This window comes from Cotesia typhae, unplaced genomic scaffold (genome assembly GCF_013202065.1).
Source record: "Cotesia typhae breed Kobodo isofemale line unplaced genomic scaffold, CoteBio_Ctyphae contig_27, whole genome shotgun sequence".
Lineage (NCBI taxonomy): Eukaryota > Metazoa > Arthropoda > Insecta > Hymenoptera > Braconidae > Cotesia > Cotesia typhae.
The window spans coordinates 1,301,243-1,326,214 of NW_027423733.1; the positions used below are offsets into that span (position 1 = coordinate 1,301,243).

General features: G+C 30.8%; 1 protein-coding gene across 1 annotated transcript in view; it reads right to left on the minus strand.

Moving 5' to 3' along the window:
• Positions 1-2,960: 2,960 nt before the first annotated feature.
• Positions 2,961-24,972, minus strand: part of Dmrt99b (doublesex-Mab related 99B) — a 74,995-nt gene continuing 52,983 nt past the window's right edge. The window contains exons 3-5 of the mRNA XM_074240476.1: positions 23,046-23,491; positions 22,574-22,910; positions 2,961-3,433 (exon numbers count right to left, since the gene is read on the minus strand). Coding sequence (XP_074096577.1) covers positions 3,102-3,433; positions 22,574-22,910; positions 23,046-23,491 — 1,115 coding nt within the window. The 3' untranslated portion in view covers positions 2,961-3,101. The remainder of the gene's footprint in view (positions 3,434-22,573; positions 22,911-23,045; positions 23,492-24,972) is intronic.

The window sequence follows — 24,972 nt, forward strand, 5'->3', positions numbered from 1 at the left end:
AGTAGTACGTATTATAGGTATCAGAAAAAGAAGCACCTCTAACAGGAAATCTTAGTTGGAGAAATTACTTTTAGAGGATGCCGACGGTAATAGAACCCCTCTGGAAACTTTCTTCAGTAAGAATAAGTTAAAACAATCTTGCGACACTAGTAGTATGTTGTCACGGGGCTCCTTCATTACCCGTTGAAGGTCCTCACTCTAGCCGTGGTTAGTTATCGACAGATCACAGGACGCTGTGGTCTAGGATGCTCGCGCAGTAGAAATAACATTTACATAAGTTCCGGGGCCTAGGAAATAAGCGTTCCGCGAGTGGGGATAATCCCACACGAGAGACAAGTAAAGTTGCCGAACGGAAAAACGACATTGTGAAGCCGGAGCCCGAGCAACCAACACGAGATATTGGAAATACCAGGTAAATATTAATATTCCTCTGAGATTCCTGTGGAACCTTCAAAGCGATTATTTTAACTTATAAAATTGATAATTACTGCTAGGCATTTAGCTAGCCTAATTATCCAATAATAACAATTCTATCTAGCCTGAATTTACAGATAAATTATTGTTGAAATTCCCGAGCGGCGACGCAAGCGAACCGAGTACCGAGAACACCGTGAGATTTGGCTGAAAAAGTTGCCTCTATTAGAAGTCCACGAGAACGACAAGAGACCCGAATAAAGAAAAGAAGTCGTCAAAAAATTCTCAGGTACAAAAGTTTAACCTCGGTAAATTATTGCGTCGTCCCCGGAAACTCTAGGCTCAGGCCAAGTTCCGTCTTCCAATCACCCTACTTGATTAATTGATTAATTATTCGAATTTAATTAAAATATCTAACTTATAAATCGAGGTTAAAATTAGTTAAATTAAAATTTGAACAAATAGAAAATTCAATAAGTTGAAAAAAATTAAAAATAAAAAATAAAAAAAATAAAATTATTATAAAATTGGTCAATTAAATTTAGATTAAAATTTACAAATCAGGAATTTTGAGATCGACAATTTTGAGTTAACTGCATCATTTATATAAGCGATATTCTGTCGATTAAATTTATTATAAATTAGAAATTAAAATAAAACTAAAGGGAAGTAAAATTAGAACATTATCCAAGTTAGATTAAAATTGACCAATAAAACCAACAAGTAAAAATGAATTAAAATTTAAAATTAAAATTAGCAATTAAATTAAGTAGAAAATTAAAATTAGAATATTAAAATTGTTAAGCAGTAAATTAATTTATAAAACAAAATTACAATAGAAAATTATCAACAAAAGAAAATTTGTTCAATAAACTTCGATAAATAAATTTGTCAAATTCCAGTACGATGATTTCAAAATTAATCAACATAAAATTTAGCCTTGGGAAATTTTTACCAAGTTGAAGACTAAGTCTCAAATCTTGACTGGAATTCAAAATAGACATAAGCCGATTATTCAGGCAGTTTGAATTCGAGTAAATTTTAATTAATCTAACATTTTGGTTGAATAAACGCCACTGTGATATTATTAATTAAGCAACCAAAATTTAAATAAAATTATTTATCGAAGTCAAGTTAGGGACCGGGAGATTTGATTCCCAGGAAGTTATGTTATAAAAAGTATCTTGGATTTTCAAATAATTGTAAATTAGAGTCAAGTGTGTATTAGATAAATTGTTTTATTGAGAATTGTGTGTGTGTGTGTGTGTGTGTGTGGAAAATATTTTACAGTATATACTCCTCGTTCACGGGCCGTCGAGGAGGTTAGGATTAGCAGGTTGTCGACTAGTGTCATGGTATCCTCCTCTGTCCTAGTCGACTTCAGGTTCCTTAGTCCCGTAGTGAGGGTCCTGTGAACAGCGAAAGGGCTAAGGACGCTATGAACCTTGGGCAGGGGTCCGGGCGACCACCCAGGGTCATATCTAGAGTCTTAGAGCGTAAGGGTCCTGTGGACAGCGCGGCTTAGTTAGAAACTGCGGTATAGACGCTTCATATGAGGGTACCGTCAGGAATAGGAACTATGATAGAAACTGCGATATAGACGCTCCATATGAGGGTATCGTAGGAATAGGAAATTTTAATAGAAACTGCGGTATAGACGCTCTATATGAGGGTACTGTCAGGAATAAGCAACTATGATAGTAACTGCGATATAGACGCTCCATATGAGGGTATCGCAGGAGTAGGATACTATGATAGAAACTACGATATAGACGCTCCATATGAGGGTATCGTAGGAATAAGTAACTTTTATAAGTATGAGTGTGTGTGTGAGTATTGAAATAAGACTTAATTGTTGTCAATTTGTTAAAATAAATTTATAATTGATGTCAATTTTAATTGTTTTTATTTACGTCAAATTTTATAATTTCTCTCGACCCTGTGATATCTCTCTTGCTTGGACCGGTTCTGGAAACCGTGATAAAAATTCCAGTGGCGCCCTTAATTATAAATTTTAAATAAAGGGGTGACCAAGGGACGGTTCAAACCCGTTACAATGTATAGAAAACATTATTTCGTATAGTAGTATTTTAATTTCATTTATTATTTTCTTTGATAGTTTATTTTTTCTATAATACAATGATTTACCTATGAAACATTAATCAAAAAATTTTTGATACATACATATATTAATCATCTAATCACATAAAGTATACATCTCTGGACAGGGACAATATAATTATTTGAAGGCTTCTTTGGAAGTCCTTTGATTATAGTTTCAAATAATTTGCAATTTCGTTAAAATAAGTAGATTGTACACTGAAAAAAAAAAAATACTTTTATTGAGAAAATTTTCTTGATACAAGAATTTATGTTCTTGAAAATTTTCAAGTATATATATTCTTAGCTCAAGAACTTGTTAAATTGATTGAAATAACTTTTACTTAATTTAAATAAAGCTATTCTCTTGTTTATCTATTATTCAAAGACAAACATTGATGCTTTTATCTTCAGAAATTATTAATTAATAATAATAGAATATTTGATCATCATCGAGTTTCTTGAACTAAGAAATTGTTAATTGAATCAAAGTTTTTTTTTTCTCAGTGTATATGTTGCACTGCTAATGAGTCAGTGTATCCAGATTATGTATAAGACCATGTGGTATAATGAACAAATTCACTAGGTCACTCGGAGTAACTGGTTTTATCACTGGCATCGTCGGGACTGGTTTCTCGGTAGACTTCACTTGTGCCATTTGAATGATTTGTTTGATTTGGTGGTCTAATAACAGTTGGCAGATAACCTGTACCTGCGTAAGGAGCTGCAAGGAATCGATGTCGCGTTGGAGGACTTGGACCACAGTAAGCAGCTCGAGAGGTATAATTACCAGCCGATGCAGCTGAAGCAGCAGACACTGCAGCTGCAGATGCTAAGGCACCAGCAAGAGGCGAAAACGCGGATTTCGGTTGGAGACTATCTTCACAAACTAAAACTTCCATTGCTGATACTACGTCACCTGAAAAATACAGTTAAAAATAAATAGATTTTCATCATGAGTTTAAATATTTGAATGATTTGCAATCTCAACGATTAGAATAATATTTATTCAAAATTAGAAATTTCGTTAAGAATCGTAAGTTGCATACAATGAAAAAATGAATCAATGACCCGAGGAAAAAGGTTTAGATCTGACCAGATATAATTATATCTGGTCAGATCTATTTATATCTGATCAGATATGGGATTGGAGACATAATCAAATCTAGTCATATCTGATCAGATCTAAACAGATATAACTACACGGAAAGAAAATTGTATGAAAAATTACGGTGAAAATATCGTAATTTTTAGTATAGAATATTGTAGTGCCGGACCTAAACTCAAACATCGTAATTTTTACGATGCAGCATCATAAATTTCTATCACTCAAATTAAAAAGAAGCTTAGGTCACCGAAAAAAATAATTCCGTGTTATCGAGGAATCGAACCCGGAGTCCTCTCTGCCACAAGCCCAAGGTTTATCCCCTTACGCTATCGGAGAGAATATCTAAACTTCCTGTTCAGTCACATAATAAGACCCTCCATACAGTAGTTGGTCATCTTTTGGTGGTGGCGCCGCAAACTACTGGACTCTGTCTTTCTTTTAATAAAACATATAGTATGCGTCCTTATTCACTTGCTCTTACAGAAAAAAAATTTACTAAGTAACATCGTAATTTTCAATAATTCAAATTGTATTTTGTAGATGGCAGCATCATAAAAATCAAGATACTAAAAGTCTAGTCCTGGATTACGATATTACTATTGTAATTTTTCATATAATTTTTTTTCCGTGTATATCTGAGTTGAAAAATTCACCAAACATGATCAGATCTAGTCATATCTGATCAGATCTAAACAGATATAACAATATCTGGGTTGAAAAATACATCAGACATAAAAAGATTTTATTGTATCTGACCAGATATGAATATATTTGTTAACTATTAATAAATACTTATAAACTATTTTACTAAATATACTTTCCTCCTAATTAAATATTTATTGAATGTTAAAAAATTTTATTAGAATTTAATAAATTAAATAATTGTCTTCGAATAAATCAATTTATTAATAGTTAAAAAATCTTTCTATCAGCGTATATTGATAATTAATAATTTGCAAATTCGATAGAAAACTTTGTTCATTACGCATCGATCATGGACACGATTCATATTACTTGTAGTTATTACAAATTCTATCTACTTGCTTTTTAAGTAAGCCTCGTAGGTAAACAGGTAATAAATTAGCCTTTCGAGCATTGGGTCCCAGGTTTGGTACCCGCACGCGCCGATTTTTTTTTTTTTTCAATGGAAATAATTCTATATAATTATGTAGGGCTATTTTTCGTATATAATTATGTATGAGTATATATAATTATAAATAATCTTTTTTACCTGGGCAATTGAAAGATCTGACCAGATCTAGTCAGATCTGATCATATCTGGCCAGATCTCGTTAGATAGAGACAATTTAAAGATCTGGCCAGATCTGTTTATATATGGCCAGATCTAATCCGTTTTTCCCGGGGATAAACACGATAAATGTAATATTAATATTTTGTCGATAATTGCATTAACGTTTAATCAGAAATAAGTATTTGAGAAGACGTTTTAAAGTATTTATCATTGTAATCGTATCGTGTGATTCTTCTTTTCCAATTAAATTCATGAGAACAAAGTATAAAGGAGTTTTAAAAATTATTCGGGTTGAGTTAATCAAAATAGCTTTTTTAACTTCCCGAAAAAAAAAAAATTGAAAATGTGTTCGTAGGTAGGTAGGTAGGTAGGTAGGTAGGTATGTATATTAGGGTGTTTCAAAAAAAGACGAATTTTTTTTTTTTCTTTTGGTGTCTAAAAATTGATAGTATACCTAAAAACAAAAATTTTGGCGCCCATGTGAGCTCTTAATATCAATAGTAAGATTTGCCTGTATCCATTTCTTTATTTTCCATTTAAATAACACGGGAAAATTTTTTTTTAATTTTTTAATGTTTATTACTTTGGAACGGTTCATCGTAACAACAATCTGAAAAATGATATTAGTAGGAAATTTTACGCTCTACAAAAACGTCTGAAGACCAAAGTTTCTCAGATTAACGGCTTCAAAGATATCCGCGGTCAAAGATAACACTAATAAAAAATTTCAAATATTTTCCAATAAAATTACAAAAAAAAATATCACATGCTATATTTTTATTATTTTTTATGTTAAATTACTTTAATTCCGTTAACCTGAGACTGTAAACTTTTTTTTTTACTAATTAATTCAATACTTAACTCACGAAATGCACTAATATATAAATATAAACGTTAAAAATGTCACATAAATGATTTTTTGGTCTTTCTTATAACAAATTTATTTTATATTTTATAAAATTTATAAATTTTTGTAAGAGGAAAATGTAAAGTTCCTTATTACACAAACTCACCAAACACTCATCATTGCATATTATTCAAAATAATATGAAAATTCTGTAAATACGTTAAATCAATTAAATCTACTATAAAACTTGATCAAATGTTTTTTATTTGAAAAATATCAACAGAGCTTTATTTAGCTCTGTCGGTACAGAGTATTATACTCATTTAATTTGAGTGTTGTAGCTAATAAGCTCTGTGTTGGTAAGCCTGGTTGTTCGGTACTAACTTCATTTAGTTGCTTTGCTCTCAACGCTTTACTATATCTTCTCGTCATTGTCTTTGTTCATTGATACTGACTGTTTTTTCAATCCGTTATATTATTAATTTAATTTAATTACTAATTTAATTAGTTGAAATGTATTAGTTATAAATTTTGTGACCATAATGGTGAAAACAGTGTACTTGATTGGTGATGTGTTAAGTGAATTAGTTGGAAAAAAATTACCCTCTCTGAAAGAGGTTATGTCGCTTTTATATTATTATCTTGATACGAAAAATTTTTCAGTTAAAGAAAGTATATCAATCACTATCAACAAAGTTTTTGAAATTTGGTGTGCGGCACAAATCCCGACAAGAGAGAAAAGATCTGCTTTTTTTAAACTAATCTCAAATCACAATCGATGGAAGAATTTACAAAAAAACCGTAAAATGAAAAAGTCAAAGTCTCAAAAAAAAAGGAATCCGTTTTTTAGGATGAATTAAATAAACTATTTGATGTAGCTCATGCGGATGTTTTAAATATACTGGACAAAGAAAAAAGATTATTTTATTTGGGACAAAAATCTTCCAGTCGACGTGGTTTTATTTCATATAATTCTCAACCAATTTTAGAAGATGTCGAAGACATGGATGTTGATATCAGCAATTATGATAATAATAACAATAATAGTGATAATAATAGTGATGAGAACATTGATAGCAATGATAAAAACTATAATAATAATGGTAATGATAGTAATAATAATGTCGGAGAGTTTGATAACGACAATGTCAACTATTATTGTGCAGTTGAGACTGATGATGTTGCTAATCATAAAAATCAAGTCATCCATCTCAATTATCCCAGAAATCTTTGGAAAGTAATACTTCTCGTATAATCTCTGATTATGAAGATGAAATGCCAAAACAACAAGTTCCAAAAATTGATATAATGACACCAGAACTTGCTGCGGCTTTGGATAGAGCTAACGTGACTAGTAGGATGGCGACTTACATTATTGCTGCTTTATTATCTAGCTTGAACATTGATTGTGCAAGCGTAAACTTTAGTCATGTGACTATTCACCGAGCAAGGGAAAAATTCCGGAAAGAAGCGGCGTTAAATCTGAAGACTAATCTGAAACTGACAATTATGTACTACATTTTGATGGAAAACTATTATCAGATATTACAGGTACAGAACAAGTTGACCGGCTTCCGATTATTTTAGTTCCTAAACTAGAATCTGGGACTGGACAAAACCAAGCTTCGGCTATTATTAAAACAGTAAAACAATGGGATATTAATACTGACAACATCAAAGCATTGTGTTCTGATACTACGGCGTCAAATACGGGTAAATAATTTATTAATAAAAAAATATAACATGGTTGATTACCGTAATGTTTAAATGCTAAATCAAATCAGATTTTTAGTATTAACCATTAATTTCCAAGTTATGAGTTATTTTTTTTTTTCAAATTGAAAAGATTTCTCCGTACTACTCTAAAAAATCGATACTTCACTAGCAATTCTGATTTTATTTTTTCAGGAATCAGAAATGGTGCGTGTGTATTAGTAGAAAAGGCTCTTAGTAGAAAACTGTTGTACTTGCCTTGATTAAAAATATTGATTGAAAAGTATTGGGAATCAGTCACCCTATGTGAACTGTATATCTATATATACATGAAAAAGAATTGAAATTATTCAAAAGTATTCTAATTTCATCATTTTCAATCCTTTTCAATCAATATTTTTAACCAGGGTGCCATGCCGACACCATATTTTTGAAATTGTTCTTCGAAGTGCATTTGAAGTATACTGGCCTGCTTCGTCTGGCCCAAACGTTCCAATTTATCAGAGATTTAAAAAGAAGTGGGATGAAATCGACCAATCAAACTTTACGGCTGGTATTTGTGACAAAAAAGTTTTGGAAGTAATAACACCAATCAAAGATGAGATTTTGAAATTCGTTAATAATCAAATAGAAGTAAAATTTTTTAATCCAGCGCTGAAGAATTATTAACTGACGTTAAAGTGAAAAAGAAAAATGTATAAAGTTCAGTATAATTGAGGAGCTGATTTTCAAAAGGGTATCTTTTCATATTTTAAAATACCAGTTTTCTGAACTTTTAAATACAAATTACTTTGAGAATTATGAACATTTATAAATGAAAATCGAATTGCAGCTTCATAACCGATTGCACTTTATAGCTAAATTAAAAAAGTTCAATACAAATATTTATAATTGAAGATAACTAGTTTTTGTCTCGATTAATCAAAAATCAAAAGATACCCTTTTGAAAATAAGCTCCTCAATTATCAATTTTACTCTGATTAATTAACTTGCCGTCGTGATTAAAAATATTGAAAATCAGTTTCACATGACTGTTATACTTTCAATCATCTTTAACGATTAAAATTGCGTTTGTAAAATATTTTACAACTTTTACCTCACATCAGTTAATAATAATTAGTCTTCTCAACTTTGAAATTGCGATATAATCAATTTCATTTTGACTTATAATTTTTTTTGTAGATGGATCATTGTCGAGATGATTACCGTGAACTTCTGGAATTATCATTAATATTTTTTGGTACTACTACCACAAATATTACATTTAAGCATCCTGGACCGGTCCATCATGCAAGGTGGATGGCTAAAGCAATATATAGTTTAAAAATTTTTTTATTCAGAAATGAATTTCATCTTACTAAATCGGAAATAGATGGATTACGAGAACTTTGTTTATTTATCATAATATTCTATTTAAAAGCTTGGTTCACTGCGCCGTGTGCTATAACAGCACCTAATAATGATTTAACTTTGATTAAAGAATTAATTTCATTTGAAAGATTTAATAATAGTCTTTCACAGACATGCTGACAAAAATTAGCCGATCACTTGTGGTATTTAAACAATGAGCTGTCTGTTTTATCTCTCTTTGATAAAAATGTTTCAGTTGGAACAAAAAAAAGAATAGTTCATGCTCTTAAAAACTGTACAGCCAATGAAACTACAACAAATCGCTTTATAATAGATAAGAAAAATTTAGAGTCATTATTAAATAAAGATCTTAGTCAATTTGTGTCTATGAGATCGATTAATATATTTGAATCGTTTGATTTGTCGTATGAGTTCATTGATGAGGATGTTACTTTGTGGCCGCAGAATCCGAATTTCTTAGAAAACTTGGAGTATTTCGGGAAACTTCAAGTTGTGAATGATGTAGCAGAACGCGGCGTGGCATTGATAGAGCAGTATAATCGATGCTTAACGAAAGATGAAGAACAGCTTCAATATTTGTTGCAAGTAGTGACAGAACATAGAAAACAATATCCTAATTGCAATAAAAGTAATTTTATAAAACTGTAATATTTTCAAGTTGAAAAATTGTTGTAACAAGTTGTAAATATAGTTTTTTGTTATAAAGAATTAATTGTTCAATTAAATTTCTTAATATTTAGTAAAAAAAAAAATAAATTTGTTATAAAAGAGACCAAAAAATCATTTATAAGATATTTTTAACGTTTATATTTATATATTAGTGCATTTCGTGAGTTAAGTATTGAATTAATTAGTAAAAAAAAAAGTTTACAGTCTCAGGTTAACGGAATTGAAGTAATTTAATATAAAAAATAATAAAAATATAGCATATGATATTTTTTTTGTAGTTTTATTGGAAAATATTATAAATTTTTTATTAGTGTTATCTTTGACCGCGGATATCTTTGAAGCCGTTAATCTGAGGAACTTTGGTCTTCAGACGTTTTTTGTAGAGCGTAAAATTTCCTACTAATATTATTTTTCAGATTGTTGTTACGATGAACCGTTCCAAAGTAATAAAAATTAAAAAATTAAAAAAAATTTTTCCCGTGTTATTTAAATGGAAAATAAAGAAATGGATACAGGCAAATCTTACTATTGATATTAAGAGCTCACATGGGCGCCAAAATTTTTGTTTTTAGGTATACTATCAATTTTTAGACACCAAAAGAAAAAAAAAACGTCTTTTTTTGAAACACCCTAATGTATATGTGTAGGTGTGTATCCCATAGAGGAAAGTACCACGGGGCTTGGCCCAACTATGTAGAACTCTGGGCCAAGCTTGTAAGTCAGGCTAGGCCCAGTCTTGATAGAAGTCTGGGATAGTAACGATGGGCCAAGCCTGATTACCACGACTGGTCTATGCCTGGTTACCAGGACTGGGTCATAGTTAATTTCCACATCTGGCACATACCATTTAATAAAAAATGATAAGAAAAAAATTAAGAAAACGGTTGACCCTAGAGGCCATCGCTGCAACTTTCCGCTAATTCCATACTTAATTTAATCCATGCTTAAAATTACAATTATTACGGTTTTGAACTCTTCGATATATTTGTTATATATAATGTTAATTTTTTTTAATTTTTAGAGAAAAATACTTACTTATGAGTTATTCTTTGTCAAACCGACTAATAGTGGGAATCGATCCCTCTCCATTTGAACAAATTTTGGTCAAAAATTTTCTTTTATCATGTAACAAAATTCTGCGAAAGGAAAAAAAATTTTTTTCAAACGATCGGAAAATTCAAAATTTTGCGATTTTTCTAGTTTTTCTACTTTGTTTTTGTAATGTCTCGAACGCTATTATAGATACAAGAATGAGTTCTCTTTAGTTTGAAAGAGTACACTTGGGGCTATTGAAAACAAAATATTATAGAGTAAAATTTTGAAAAATGTCAAATTTGTCAAATTTTGAATTTTTAAACGTCAAAAATGACGATCGACATTAAAATTTTGACTCAACTCTTAACTTTCCGTTAAGAAAATTGAAAATTTTCAAAAATCGGAAAGTCATTAGTTTTACACAGTTTTTCTAAGATCGAGTTTTCATCGGATCTTAACGTTTCGAGGACCTAGGAAGCTTTCCTGACTATATCCGCGATGGTGTGTGTGTGTGTGTGTGTGTGTGTGTGTGTGTGTGTGTGTGTCGCATGAAATACAAGGGATAATAACAAACGGAAGAAAAATTCACTGCGTTGATCGTTTGAAAACAAAAGAGTTCGATACGAATGAAGAACAGTTTGAAATTTGAGAATATCGTTCTCTTTACTCTAGTTATAAAAATTCGTGTTTTTTCGCATTTATCTCGTAAATGACAAGTGCTACAGAAAAAATGCAGGCAATAAACCTGTAGAAAATTGAATTTCCTACAAAAATGATTCTGAGCACCAAGTCGCTAAAATCAATATTTCCGGAGATATTTAATGATAAAGTTTTTGTAATTTCAGATTCTTATCGAAAACCTTTTCACCGTTCCATCTTTAAACAAAAAATAAGTTAAGAAAGAAGTGATGGATATTAAAAAAACAAGACATTTTTTAAAATTTGAAGCGATTTTCGACAAAAATTTGAAATTACAAAAACTTTATCATTGAATATCTCTGAAAATATTGATTTCAGCGACTTGGTGCTCAGGACTTTTTTTTGTAGAAAATTGACTTTTCTACGAGTTTATTGCTGACATTTTTTCTGTAGCTCTTGTCATTCACGAGATAAATACGAAAAAACGCGAATTTAAGGGAAAAATTAAGTTTAGAGGCCCTGTACTATCTCGCCACTTTTTTAGAGCATTCAATTCTAAAAAAAATCTGTCCATGGTCGGAACGATGCTATAGAATACCACTGAACTAAAGAAATTTAAAGATAAAAAGATCAGAGTTTCTGTTTTTTTAAAGAGAAATCTTTACATGCCTTGGTCGAGAACTTAATATTAATAATTAAGGGCCCAAACTTTCAGAAAAATGTTTTTTAGAAACTTGCAATAAAATTTCACAGTGAGACAGCACGGAAAAAAAAAATTAGAAAAATTTCAGTATATAATATAGCGTGGCGCTTCGTGATGAAAGATGGTAAAATTACAGTTTCAGATTGTAAGTATTACAGATTTTATAAGAATTAAATTGCAAAATGTAATATTTACATTGAAAGCTTTGAAAATTACCATTCAAAGTTTGAACTACAAAAATGTTGTTTGGAACTGTAATTTTTCTAGTTTTGAATACGATGGGACACTTATTACTATTTATAATTTGATTTTTCTAGTTTTCTTTTTTCCGTGCAAAAATAAATAGTTGAAAAAAAAAAGCACCTTAATATACAGGGTGTCTCTGAAGTGGCGGGAGTAATTGTTGGGGTCGATAGAGAAAAAAATACTGAATCGAAAGTTCCTGAGCCAAAAATTTTTTTGGGCCATAGAATTTGAGTTATGAATTAAAAACGATAGCCAATCAGAAGCGCGCTATTCGAGAAATGAAAATGAGCGGGGAAGTAGAGGAGACGCGAGAGTGAGATGCTGCAATAGCAGCTTACTCGCTCACACAAAGCCGAGCATGAGAGGGGATTGTGACGCTATGAGCCGAGTACGTAAGTGTGAATGAGTGGATGTATGAGGTCGCAAGCGGACGGCTTAATGTATGAGTGTGTGTCCGTGTATCGCAGCATTATTGGAGGCGTTGTAACGCTGAATTAAAGCTAACCGGGTACTCTAAGACAGAGGAAAAATTTTAATTTTTATTTTTATTCGAAAAAATTTAATAAAAAAATAAAAAGGCCCAAGATTTAACCAGACCCACAGAAACGGAGAGTAAATTTTTAATTCTCATTTATTTTGCTGGGGATTATTTTCAAATACAAAAAAAAAAAAAAGGCTAAGATTCAACTGGAATCTTAATTGCTTAATAAAAGGAGTAAAGTGTAATGATGTGAATGCAAACTAATAACATTAAAGTAAAGTTATCCTTGAACTGCCGAAACACCTGTAGATTTTTTTGAAATGATTTCTTTGCTAAGAAAAAGGGAAACTAAAATATCAAAATTACTAAAACGTGAATGCCATTTCTTTTTCATATTTTCTTCGACATTTTACCTGTCAGTGAATAAAAAGAATATTTAAATTGAAATATCAAAATTATAAGGACTTGAATTCAATGTTTTGTTAATTTATCATTTGACATTTTACCTATCAATTAAGTGATAAATAATTTAAATTAAAATATCAAAATTATCAGGGCTTGGGTGCGATTACTACTTAATTTGATACTTGGGATTTTACCCGTCAATTCATTAGAAATTTATTTCAATTATAAGATCAAAATTATGAGAACATGAGTGCGATTTATTTTTAATTTATTATTCAGGATTTTAACAGTCAATTGATTGATAAACAACTTTAATTAAAATATCAAAATTATCAGGACCTGAGTTCAATTTTTTTTTTTAATTTATTATTTATTTACCTGTCAATTAATTAAAAATAATTTTTATAAAAATATCAAAATTGTTCGGACTTGAGTTCAATTTTTTTCTTAATTTATAATTTGACATTCTACCTGTTAATTCACCGATAGATAATTCTAATAAAAATATCAAAATTATTCGGACTTGAGTTCAATTTTTTTCTTAATTTATAATTTGACACTCTACCTGTTAATTCACTGATAGATAATTCTAATAAAAATATCAAAATTATTCGGACTTGAGTTCAATTTTTTCTTAATTTATAATTTGACATTCTACCTGTTAATTCACTGATAGATAATTCTATTAAAAATATCAAAATTATTCGGACTTGAGTTCAATTTTTTTTTTTTAATTTATCATTTGACATTTCGCTTGTTGATTAAGTGATTAATAATTTTAATAATAATATCAAAATTATCAGGACTCGAGAGCGATTTTTTTTTAGTATATTTTTTACATTTTACCTGTCAATTAACTGATAAATAATTTCAATTAAAATATCAAAATTATTCGGACTTGAGTTCAATTTTTTTTTAATTTATTAGTTGACATTTTACCTGTTAATTAACTGATAAATAATTTTAATAAAAATATCAAAATTATCAGGACTCGAGAGCGATTTTTTTCAATTCCTTATTTGACATTTTACCTGTCAATTAATTAAAAAATAATTTTAATTAAAATATCAAAATTATTGGGACTTGAGTTCAATGTTTGTTTTAATTTATTTTTTGACATTTTACCTGACGATTAATTGAAAAATTATTTTACAGAATAATTCCCAGCAAAATAAATGAGAAATGAAAGTTTTCCATCCGTTTGGTTGGGTCCGGTTGAGTCTTGGGCAATTCCTTCTGTTTTCAAAAATTATTCCGAGCATAAGAAATAAGTAATAAAAATTTTCTATCTGTTCGTTTTGGTCCGGTTGAGTCTGGGGCCTATTTTCTTTTTTGAAATAATTTTGTCAATTAATAATTGATAATAAATTTTTTCAATCAGTTTTTTATCGTCTTGTCAAGATTAGGCTGATTTTTGTTCAATAAATTTTTGTTTGTTATTGAAAAGAGAAAATAAATTTTTTTGCATTCTTCTATTCTTGGCTCTGGTCGAGTCTTGGGCATTTTTTCGTTTTTAAAAATAATTCCTAGCAAAATGAATGGGAAATAAAAGTTTTCGATCCGTTTGTTTGGGTCCGATTGAGTCTGGGGCCTATTAATTTTTTTTTAAGAATAATGTTGTTAATTAATAATTGATAATAAAATTTTTCAATCAGTTATTCGAAGTCTGTTTGAGATTGGGCCTTTCTTTTCAAGGAAAATTAATCTTGGTGATCAAGTAATAAAAATTTCTATCCGTTTATTTGGGTCCTGCTGCGTCTTGGGTCTATTTTTTTTTTTCTTAATAATTTAGTTAATTAATATTTAGAAATAAAATTTTTCGATTTATCTTTTTCGGGTCCGGTCGAGTCTTGGGCAATTTTTTTGTTTCGAAAAATAATTCCCAACAAAAAAACAGGAATAAAAGTTTTCTTTCCGTTTGTTTGGGTCCAGTTAAGTCTGGGGCCTATTTTCTTTTTTTAAAAAATTTTGTTGATTAAAAATTCATTATAAAACTTTTCAATTATTTTTTCTTGCTCCAGTCGAGATCAGGCCCTTTTTCAAAGGAAAATAATTTTGCTGATTAAAAATAGAAAAACAAAGATTTTCAATTTATTTTATTTCGGGTCTGGTCGAGTCTAGGGCATTTTTATCGTTTTCAAAAATAATTTCCTGCAAAATAAATAAGTAATAAAAATTATTTATCCGTTTGTTTGGGTCCAGTTGAGTCTAGGGCCTCATTTGTTTTTTTAATTAGTTTTGATGATCAACAATAAAAAATAAAATTTTTGGATCATTTTTTCTGGGTCCGGTCGAAATTGAGCCTTTTATTATAAAAAAGTTAATTATGATGATTAAAAATGAATAGTAAAATTTTTTTATTCATCTCCCTTTCGGTCTGATGGAGTCTTGGGCATTTTTTCGTTTTTAAAGATAATTTCCAGCAAATTAAGTAAGTAATAAAAATTTTCTATCCGTTTGTTTAAGTCCGGTTAAGTCTGTGGCTTATTTTCTTTTTTAAATAATATTTGATTAATAATAAAAATAAAATTTTTAATTAGTTTCTCTTAGTCTGTTTGAGATTGGGCCTTGTTTCGAAAAGAAATTAATTTGGCTGATTGAAAATGAAAACAAAATTTTTCAATTTATTTTTTTTTTTTTTTGGGTCCGGTCGAGTCTTGGGCGATTTTCTTCGTTTTTAAAATAATTCCCATCAAAATAAATAAGTAATTAAAACTATCTATCTGTTTGTTTGGGTCCGGTTGAGTCTGCGGACTATTTTTTTTTTTAAATAATTTTGTTGATTGAAAATTAATAATAAAATTTTTAATCATTTTTTTTTGCTCCAGTCGAGATTGGGCCTTTTTTAAAAGAAACAATTTTGCTGATTGAAAATAAGGAAAAATTTTTGTACTGTTATTTTTTTGGATCCGATCGAGTCTTGGGCATTTTTTCGTTTTTAAAGATAATTTCCAGCAAATTAAGTAAGTAATAAAAATTTTTATCCGTTTGTTTGGGTCCGGTTGAGACTTGGGCCCATTTATTTTTTTATAATAATTTTGTTGATTGAAAATTAATAATAAAATTTTTCAATCATTTTTTCTTGCTCCAGTCGAGATTGGGCTCTTTTATAAAGAAAAATAATTTTGCTGATTAAAAATAAAAAATAAAATTTTTCATCCATCTCTTTTTGGATTCCAGTTGAATCTTAGCTTTTTTTTTTTTGTATTTGAAAATAATCCCCAGCAAAATAAATGAGAATTAAAAATTTACTCTCCGTTTCTGTGGGTCTGGTTAAATCTTGGGCCTTTTTATTTTTTTATTAAATTTTTTCGAATAAAAATAAAAATTAAAATTTTTCCTCTGTCTTAGAGTACCCGGTTAGCTTTAATTCAGCGTTACAACGCCTCCAATAATGCTGCGATACACGGACACACACTCATACATTAAGCCGTCCGCTTGCGACCTCATACATCCACTCATTCACACTTACGTACTCGGCTCATAGCGTCACAATCCCCTCTCATGCTCGGCTTTGTGTGAGCGAGTAAGCTGCTATTGCAGCATCTCACTCTCGCGTCTCCTCTACTTCCCCGCTCATTTTCATTTCTCGAATAGCGCGCTTCTGATTGGCTATCGTTTTTAATTCATAACTCAAATTCTATGGCCCAAAAAAATTTTTGGCTCAGGAACTTTCGATTCAGTATTTTTTCTCTATCGACCCCAACAATTACTCCCGCCACTTCAGAGACACCCTATATATATATATATATATATATATATATATATATATATATATATATATATATATATATATATATATATATATATATATATGGTGTGCGTTATTGTGTACTTTAATTTTTTTAAGTGTCCTAGTAGATGCGCTTTAGGAATTTCATAAAAAGTGAAATATTTCGTAACTACGCACACTAAATACGTTCCAAAATTGTTTCTTTTAATTTTTAAATTTACATAAAAATTTTTTTTAATTTTCGAAAATCATATACAACCATATCGGTTACTTGGATTTTTTAATTTTTTATTTTATATCTTTTTGTAAGGAAATAAAATTTTTTTTTCTTAATAGTCTTATGAACGTGGACTTGGCGCGATTTTTTTACAGTGAAACTGTTTTTCTTCGGATTTATATTACAATAATCTGATGAAAAATTTAAAAAGTTTTTTTTTATTTTTACAATTTTCATTGTAAAATTATACAGTGAATTGTAATGTTATCAGACAATTTTAATTATATTACACGAATTGTAGTTCTACTTCACTATTTTCCAATTTTAAAAACAATACTTTTCAGTTTTACAAAAATGAGACTGATGTATCAAAAAACAACAATTTCCTTCATATTTATTTTTACTAATTTTCAGTCCATTGTTGTTTATTTGTAGTAATAAATAATATGCCGTAATGCTCAATCACCACATAGGATTAGCTTAGAAGAATAATGAGATGTTAAACCAACTGTCGGTCGTACGGCGTAGGGCGTTAAATATCGGTCTGGCAAGCGCGCGGCTCGCGTTCGATTCTTAATTAGGGTAAATATTACTTTTTCGTTAAATCATCTGAGTTGTAAAAATTAGGTCTACGTGAGGTACAGAATCTAGTCAGCGCTTTATAAAAATAAACGACAACAAATATTAAGTCAAATTTTTCTTTTTTATTATTTCAATTCAAATGAAATTCAAGGAAAGTATTGTAATTTTACAACGAAATTTTTAACAGTGTACCTATATTTTGACGCGCTAAAACCGAATCTGAAGTCGGTTTTGCCCGTACACCCTCAAAATTTTAAGTGAAATCCAAAATACCTAAAAAATTCACTGAATCTGAATCTGACCGTTAATTAGCCCGTTAAGCCGTTAAAATTTTGTAAAAATAGCAAAGAGCCCAAAAAAGTTGCAGTAAATCATGAAAAATCTAAATTTTCGAGATAAAAAAATTAGGAAAAAGATTGACCCTACAAGCTATCCCTACAACTTCCCGCCAATTCCATACTTAAGCGCTCAAAATTGCACTCATTGTGTTTTCGAGCTCTTCCGGCTCAAAAATATAATTTTCGGGTCATTTTGAGCTCTCTAAGCTCAAAAGTTTGATAAAAGTTTAATAAAACACTATTTTTTTTAATTTTCAAGTCGCAATAACTTTTGAATTAATGAACCGATTTTCACGCGGTTGGCGGCATTCGACGCAGCTATTAAAGCCTCATAACAAACATTTAAGTTTAAATTGATCGAACTAGTAATTTTAAAGTAATCTTGAAAAAAACACTTTTTTCGGTTTTTTTTTTTTTTTTCGACAGCGATAACTCAAGAACGAATCAAGATTTTGACCAAGAAACCGTTTAGAAGTTATTCCAAAAAAACTACATTTGAAAAAAAATTTTTGTGTATTTTTTGAAGATTTTTCAAAATACACTGGTTCGAATCAATTTAAATCATATTTAAAATCTAAGTTTGGTCAAGCCCCTTTGAATGGCACCAACCACGATAAAATCAGTTGAGCCGTTCAAAAGTTATGAGAGGTTTACATACACATACACACACGACACACACGTACAGACATACGGACGTCATCGCGGAAACATTCGGGGAAGCCTTCTAGGACCACAAAACGCCAAAATCCGTTGAAAACTCGACTTTCGAAAAACAGGATAAAACCAATAACTTCTCAACTTTTGAAAATTTTCAATTTTCTTAGCGGAAAATTGAAAAATTTTTTAGATTCAGATTGAGTATGATTTTTATGTACATTGTTTCACTGAATTTGAATCTGAAATCTTGTCCCATTAACGTTTTAAGACTAAATAAAATTCTTAAACAACCAAAAGAATCAGGAAAATTGCAATTATAAATGAGAAAAAAATCTATTAAACTCGATTGTTAATGACTTCGGTTCATTTTCATAGATGGAATATGATCTTATAATTGAAAAATTAACAAAACTTTTAAATCTTTAAAAAGTAGCATGTAAGGAGAAGGTACAAAATCATATGTTACGTTTTCAGAATTTCACCTAAAATTATTTTTTTTTTATTATTTTATAAATATTATATTTTAAATAAACATATCTAATATAAATTCTCCGAATGCACATTAAGAGATAGCCGTTGCTTAGCTGGTGGTTTTATCAGCAGCGGAGTAACGGAAATCGCTTGTGATAAGGCGTCAGCAGAGAGTTGCCGTGGCCGCGGATAACCAAAACATCTTGCGTCAGCATGGGACCAGGGCCTCGTCGACTCTCTCAGGAGTAACCTGAGCTACCAACATGGCTGACAATAAGATTTATAAACATTTATTCTGGAGTGGAGCAAGTCAGTAGATCTAGAGACTCTCGAGTGCAGAGAGTTCCATCCTCAGGCTTGAACCTCTCCAGATCCTATTTTCTAAATAAACCAACTACACCAAAAACATATAGTCCAATACACTTACTATGGGGCGGAGCGCTTTTCCAACCCAAATAAGAAAATCTTCCGGCTAAAGCGCTAGCCAGCGCTTCGCCAACCTAATCCTCCTGCTGGGCGAGCGCTTAATCAGCGTATCCCCAGGTCCCAATCTCTTCGGCAAGAGCGCTAGCCAGCGTTTGGCCAGCACCAAATTCCTATTCGTAAATGCCTCACGGAAAACGATCACGTCGATCGGGTCACTCGGTTTAAGAGGGTCGCCGTCGCTTGGCCCAGCCATTCTATCTATCGTTGCCGACAATCGGCGTTGAAACTTCAGCCGAACCGCGAGCGGAGGTAGTGCGGAACGCGAGACCAGTAGTGCCAATAACCGTAAGGGTAGTTCGAACCGCCGAGGAAGACTCGCCTAAATCACCCACGAGCCGAGGTCCACCGGGTCAGTTCATCTTTGTCAGCAACAACCGCCCTGCCTATTAGACAGACATCACCAGGCCTTGGAAACTGGTCCCAATCAAGGTTCCAGAGGTTCACCCTCCAGGGGGCGTTATTCCAATCAACGACCCTAGGTACGGGTATTATTCCGAGGAGTTCTTCCGAAAGACGGGTCACGACATCTTTCCGCCTTTCGAGGCTAAGTGGTTAGAAACCCAAGGGGTTATCTGGGCAGATTTATGGGGCCCATAATGGTAAGTCAATAATAAAAGAATAATAAGAAAGTAAGCTCATCTGTGACGACACACCGGGGGTCGATCGACTACCCAAAGTGTCAAAATCTGGTATTTTATTATTTAAAATCTCAACGAATTTATCTACGTAATTTTTGGAAACGTAACACATATTTTCAAATTTTGAATGTCGTTCGTTTGTATTGAATTTTTTTGTCTTCAAATAACCTACGCAGTGGGTTCCTTCCAAAAAAAAAAAGTTTATTCCTAATTTATATAACTCAAATTTGTGATAAATACAATAAATTAATAGCAAATATCAAATATTAAATTTTATGCTACTTAACGACTATACCGCGTCCCAGGGTATGCTAACACAGCGCACGGAAGGGGTAAATTGAGATGGACCGAGAACACCGTTGTCCATCTTACAACAACAAATAAAGTTTATTTCTAATATATATTTCAAATTTGTGATCTCCTTTTCTTAAGTTGCTTAATAAGCCTCAAACTACACTTCATGGATTCTCACGTCGACTACTTTCCTGAAAATCTTGAAGACTGCAGCGAAGAACAAGGAAAACGATTTTATCGACTTAAGTCAAATAAAGGGTAGGCATCGAGTAAATTAGAATGTCAACATGATGTCAAATTTGTGCTGGATGCTAACAAGAAAAACACCAGAAAAAAAAAAGAAAACGTAAAAGGAACCAACTGCATAGATCATTTGAATATAAAAAAAAAAAAGTGCTATTCGGCAGCCGAAATGGAAGTAGATTTCTTCTTTAAATTTAATAATTTTTCCCATATCATGGATTAATAAAAAACAAAATTTGAATATATCTTAAATTGCATTAATAATTTCAACATGGTATAGGCCTACTGGGGACCCGCTATGTAAAAGAAAGGGAACGCGTCCGATTACACACTACCTCATGAGTGGTGCGGAAATGTGTGTAACGATAGACTACTTGAAAAAAAAAAAAAAAAAAAAAAAAAAAAAAAAAAAAAAACTATTTAACCAACCAGAAACGTATGCAAGAAAAAAATTTCATTAAACTATAACGTAAGATATATGATTTCTGGCTAAATTATAAAAGTAATGAATACAAATTAAAGCTTATTAAAAAAGCTTTAACATGAAGTTGACAGATTTTTTATAAATTTTTCGATAATTTCGATTTTTAATGATTTATTGCAATTTGTTTGGGTTTTTTAGTTAGCTATTTTTTCAAATTTTGACGGCTCAACGGGCTAATCAAAGTTCAGATTCAGATTCACTGAATTGAAATACATAAAAATCATACTTGATCTGTGTCCACAAAATTTTATTCATTGCTGTGACTGCTAGTTTTTCCCAATTTTTTACCTTTTTTTAGGTTTTTTGGAATTTACTTAAAATTTTGAGGGTGTACGGGCAAAATTGACTTCAGACTCGAATTCAGCGCATCAAAATACTTTAAGATAGGTAGGTCCGATCAGAAGTACTGTTAAATTCCGATCAGAAGTATTGTTAAATTAGTATTCTTAATTTATTTCGTTAGATCAACAATAACTTCTGTAAAAACATTAATATCGTAAATAATTATTGAAGTACTGTAATTTAATTCATCCGCAGTTTTTATATTCAACGGATAAATAGTATAAGAACTAAAGATATTGTCTTTATAAATTTGTAATTGAAAATAATTATTTATATTACAAATTAAATGTATGACTTAGTAAAATTATGTTTGTAACAATTTGGAAATTCTAAACGATTATCTTTTACCACTTGCAATAGATATTTGAGTTGTTCTTCATCCTTGGTAAGGCATTTATTACATTCTTAAGATGATTGAAGAATGACAAATTTGTTTGGAAGCTTTCATCACTGATCCAACATTCCTTATTTTTACTCAAAAAGTCAATGAGTAAATCGAATTTTCCAAATATAGTCATTAACTTCATCGATATGAAATCACTTAGATCTTTTGATAACAACATGTTTAAATTGTCTGATTCAATATCGAATTGAATCAACAAGATTCAATAAATTTTAAGTGTTAAACATTAAATCAATGATTATAAAAAAAATTCAAGGTTTTTTCAGAAAATGTGACGTGTACTTTATAAAGTAAAGTATTTTTTTCATTTTCGAACCATATTTTTAAAGCCATAATTAAAAATATTGTGAAATTGCCGATAAACTATTTACGGTTAAACTTTAACATTAAATAACTTGGAGCAGAGTGGAATTAGTGAAAAATCATAAAAGAACTTTTTTGTAGATCGTCCGATTCCCTACAAGAATAAGTATAAGTATTTACGATCCGTTGATTAAATGCTGAATAATAACATTTCCAACATGAAAAAATTTTATTGTCATGTTATTTAAATGGGAAATAAAAACTGGCAATCTGGCACCTCTTAATACTAATATTGAGAGCCCAAATTTTGACAGAATTTTTTTTTTTCATCTCAAACAATATTTTCACTAATTGTTTTTCACATTAAACCATAAATAATTTTACGAAACTGAATATTACCTTTGCAACGATGAAGAAGAGCTTCAACATCAGCTCGGCGTCTTCCAGGAAATACTCGAAGCAAGACATCTATAGGTGACCTTTGCTGCTGTTGTTGTTGTTGTTGTTGTTGTTGTTGTTGTTGTTGTTGTTGTTGTTGTTGCTGTTGTTGTTGTTGTTGTTGTTGTTGAACTTGTACACCGCAAGGTTGTTGAACGTTCTGCATCTGCATTTGCATTTCTCGTGATTCAGCTAAATGATGATGATGTTGTTGCTGATAAAGTGTTGGTGAACAGTAAAGTGAACTTGCAGTTGGTCCATAAAGAGATAAATAAGGTGAAAAATGGGCAGCTGCAGCCTATTGGTTTTAGAGTAAAATTGATTTTGTTATCATCGTTGTTGTTAATATAATTGTGGCGTATATACAGCAGTCAAGTATAACAATGTGATGAATACTTATATTACAAAACAATTAAAAATTTTTTCAAATTACCGTTAAAGATGAAGGTGGCGGGCTATATCGAGTCTGTACGAGATTAACAGCTTGAGAAATAGTTTGAGAAGGTATTTGAATTGGACTAGCTGTTTTCCGGAGACTTAAGTTTTCCGGTGCTGGTGTGTTGTTTCTTTGGGGAGTAAAAGCAGAAGTTAGAGATGGAGTATGTGATGGACTTAAGCTAGTATGTCCAGTACTTCCATCGTCAGAATCGTGAACGCTATTTTCTTGTTTCATCCCTACTATAGAATCAGCGTCTGTAACTATAGTACCTATATTTGAGTTTGTTGATGTATTCATATGAGGAGTACGAGATGCAGAAAGTGAACGTGAACGAGATCTTGAACGTGATCTTGCTTTAGAAGATTCACGAGCATCAAGTGAGTCGGAGTCGTGATCTTCATTACTTGAATCATTGATTGACAATCTCAATCTTTTGGAACCTGAAAACAAAACAATTATATTTGAATTACTTTAAGCCTAACCTTTAAACTAACCTTTGTGCATCGTGTGTAAGACGTAATATAATAATAGTAGATATAAATTTTTATTTTTTAGTCTTAATAAGTTTAATCATAGAATATAACTTTCTATCATATAAATAACTTTCTATCAAAAATTAAAAATTCTACCTAGAACTGCCTGTTTTAATTTTTAGCCTATTGTTCTAAAATCAGATGATTTGGCAGAAAGTAGTTTAAATATTTTAAATATTGTAGCTTAAATATTTCTCTAGCGGTTTAGGCACCACTGTTGAAACTTTGAGAATACTCGCCTATAACTCGGGGTATTATGCAGTTGCGACACGAGATTCTGAAGTCGTTTTTTCGGAGTTTTCGTAGAGTATTGCTAGTGTTTTCACGGAGTATTGTCCGTATTCTCAATGAGTATCGACAGAGTATACCCGGTGTTTTCATGAAGCGTCCACGGAGTGTTGCTGTTTTTTTTTTTGCATGCCGTAAATGCGATCGCACTTAAAGAAAGCTTTACTGGGGCCTAAAAATCAAGTTTACTTTCTCGTCAAGAGAAATTGCATTCTTAATTCATAATCCTCGTACAAATATTTAAAAAAATACACTGGTGGCAAGAAGAATGATAACTTAATTAATTAAAAACACTTTTTGGTAAATTAATTATCAATTTTAGTGATAAATCCCGATTTTTGAAACTTTTAGTGAGAATGATTTTCACAATATGGTGGTGTTGTGAAGATAACTAAATATATATATATATATATATATATATATATATATATATATATATATATATATATATATATATATATATATATTATAATAATTTGATTTTCATAGAATTTTTTAACTGGAGCTTAGTTAGGGCACTTCCGCTGAAAATTCAAATTTTCGCCGGAAGTGCCCAATTAAACGTCCTGCTAAAAAATTCTATGAAAATAAAATCTATCGTCTTACCCCAAAATATCTTAGGAAAGGCCTAAACACAGCTGATTTCAAAAGCGAAACTGAAAATTCCAATTTTAAAAGGTCCATCAAGAAAGTTACATTTTGGCACACCCTAATATATATGTCGGAGATAATATCGAGCTGGGTTTTCCCAGAGATTGGAAATTCCCAATATTTTAGTTTGTCTGTTAATTTTAAGTAAAATCGTAAAGCATAGAATATTTAGATATTATTTATGATTTAAGCTAGTTATATTTTTTATGGTTATAACGATGGGCTTACGTCCGGAGTGACAATGGTCACCAAACGTAGCCGAGGTCACAGGATAGAAGTAAAAAGTATATAGTTAGAAATATCGACAGACAATGAGGGCTGTCGAAATAATTTTTGAGTGAATAAGTACTTAGGGTACTTGGGAGAGTAGTTCTCGTTGAGCATTGATCAAGTAAGGATCGCATACATCCTGCTGACCCCGGATTCGTTCTCGGTCTTATTCCCAAAAC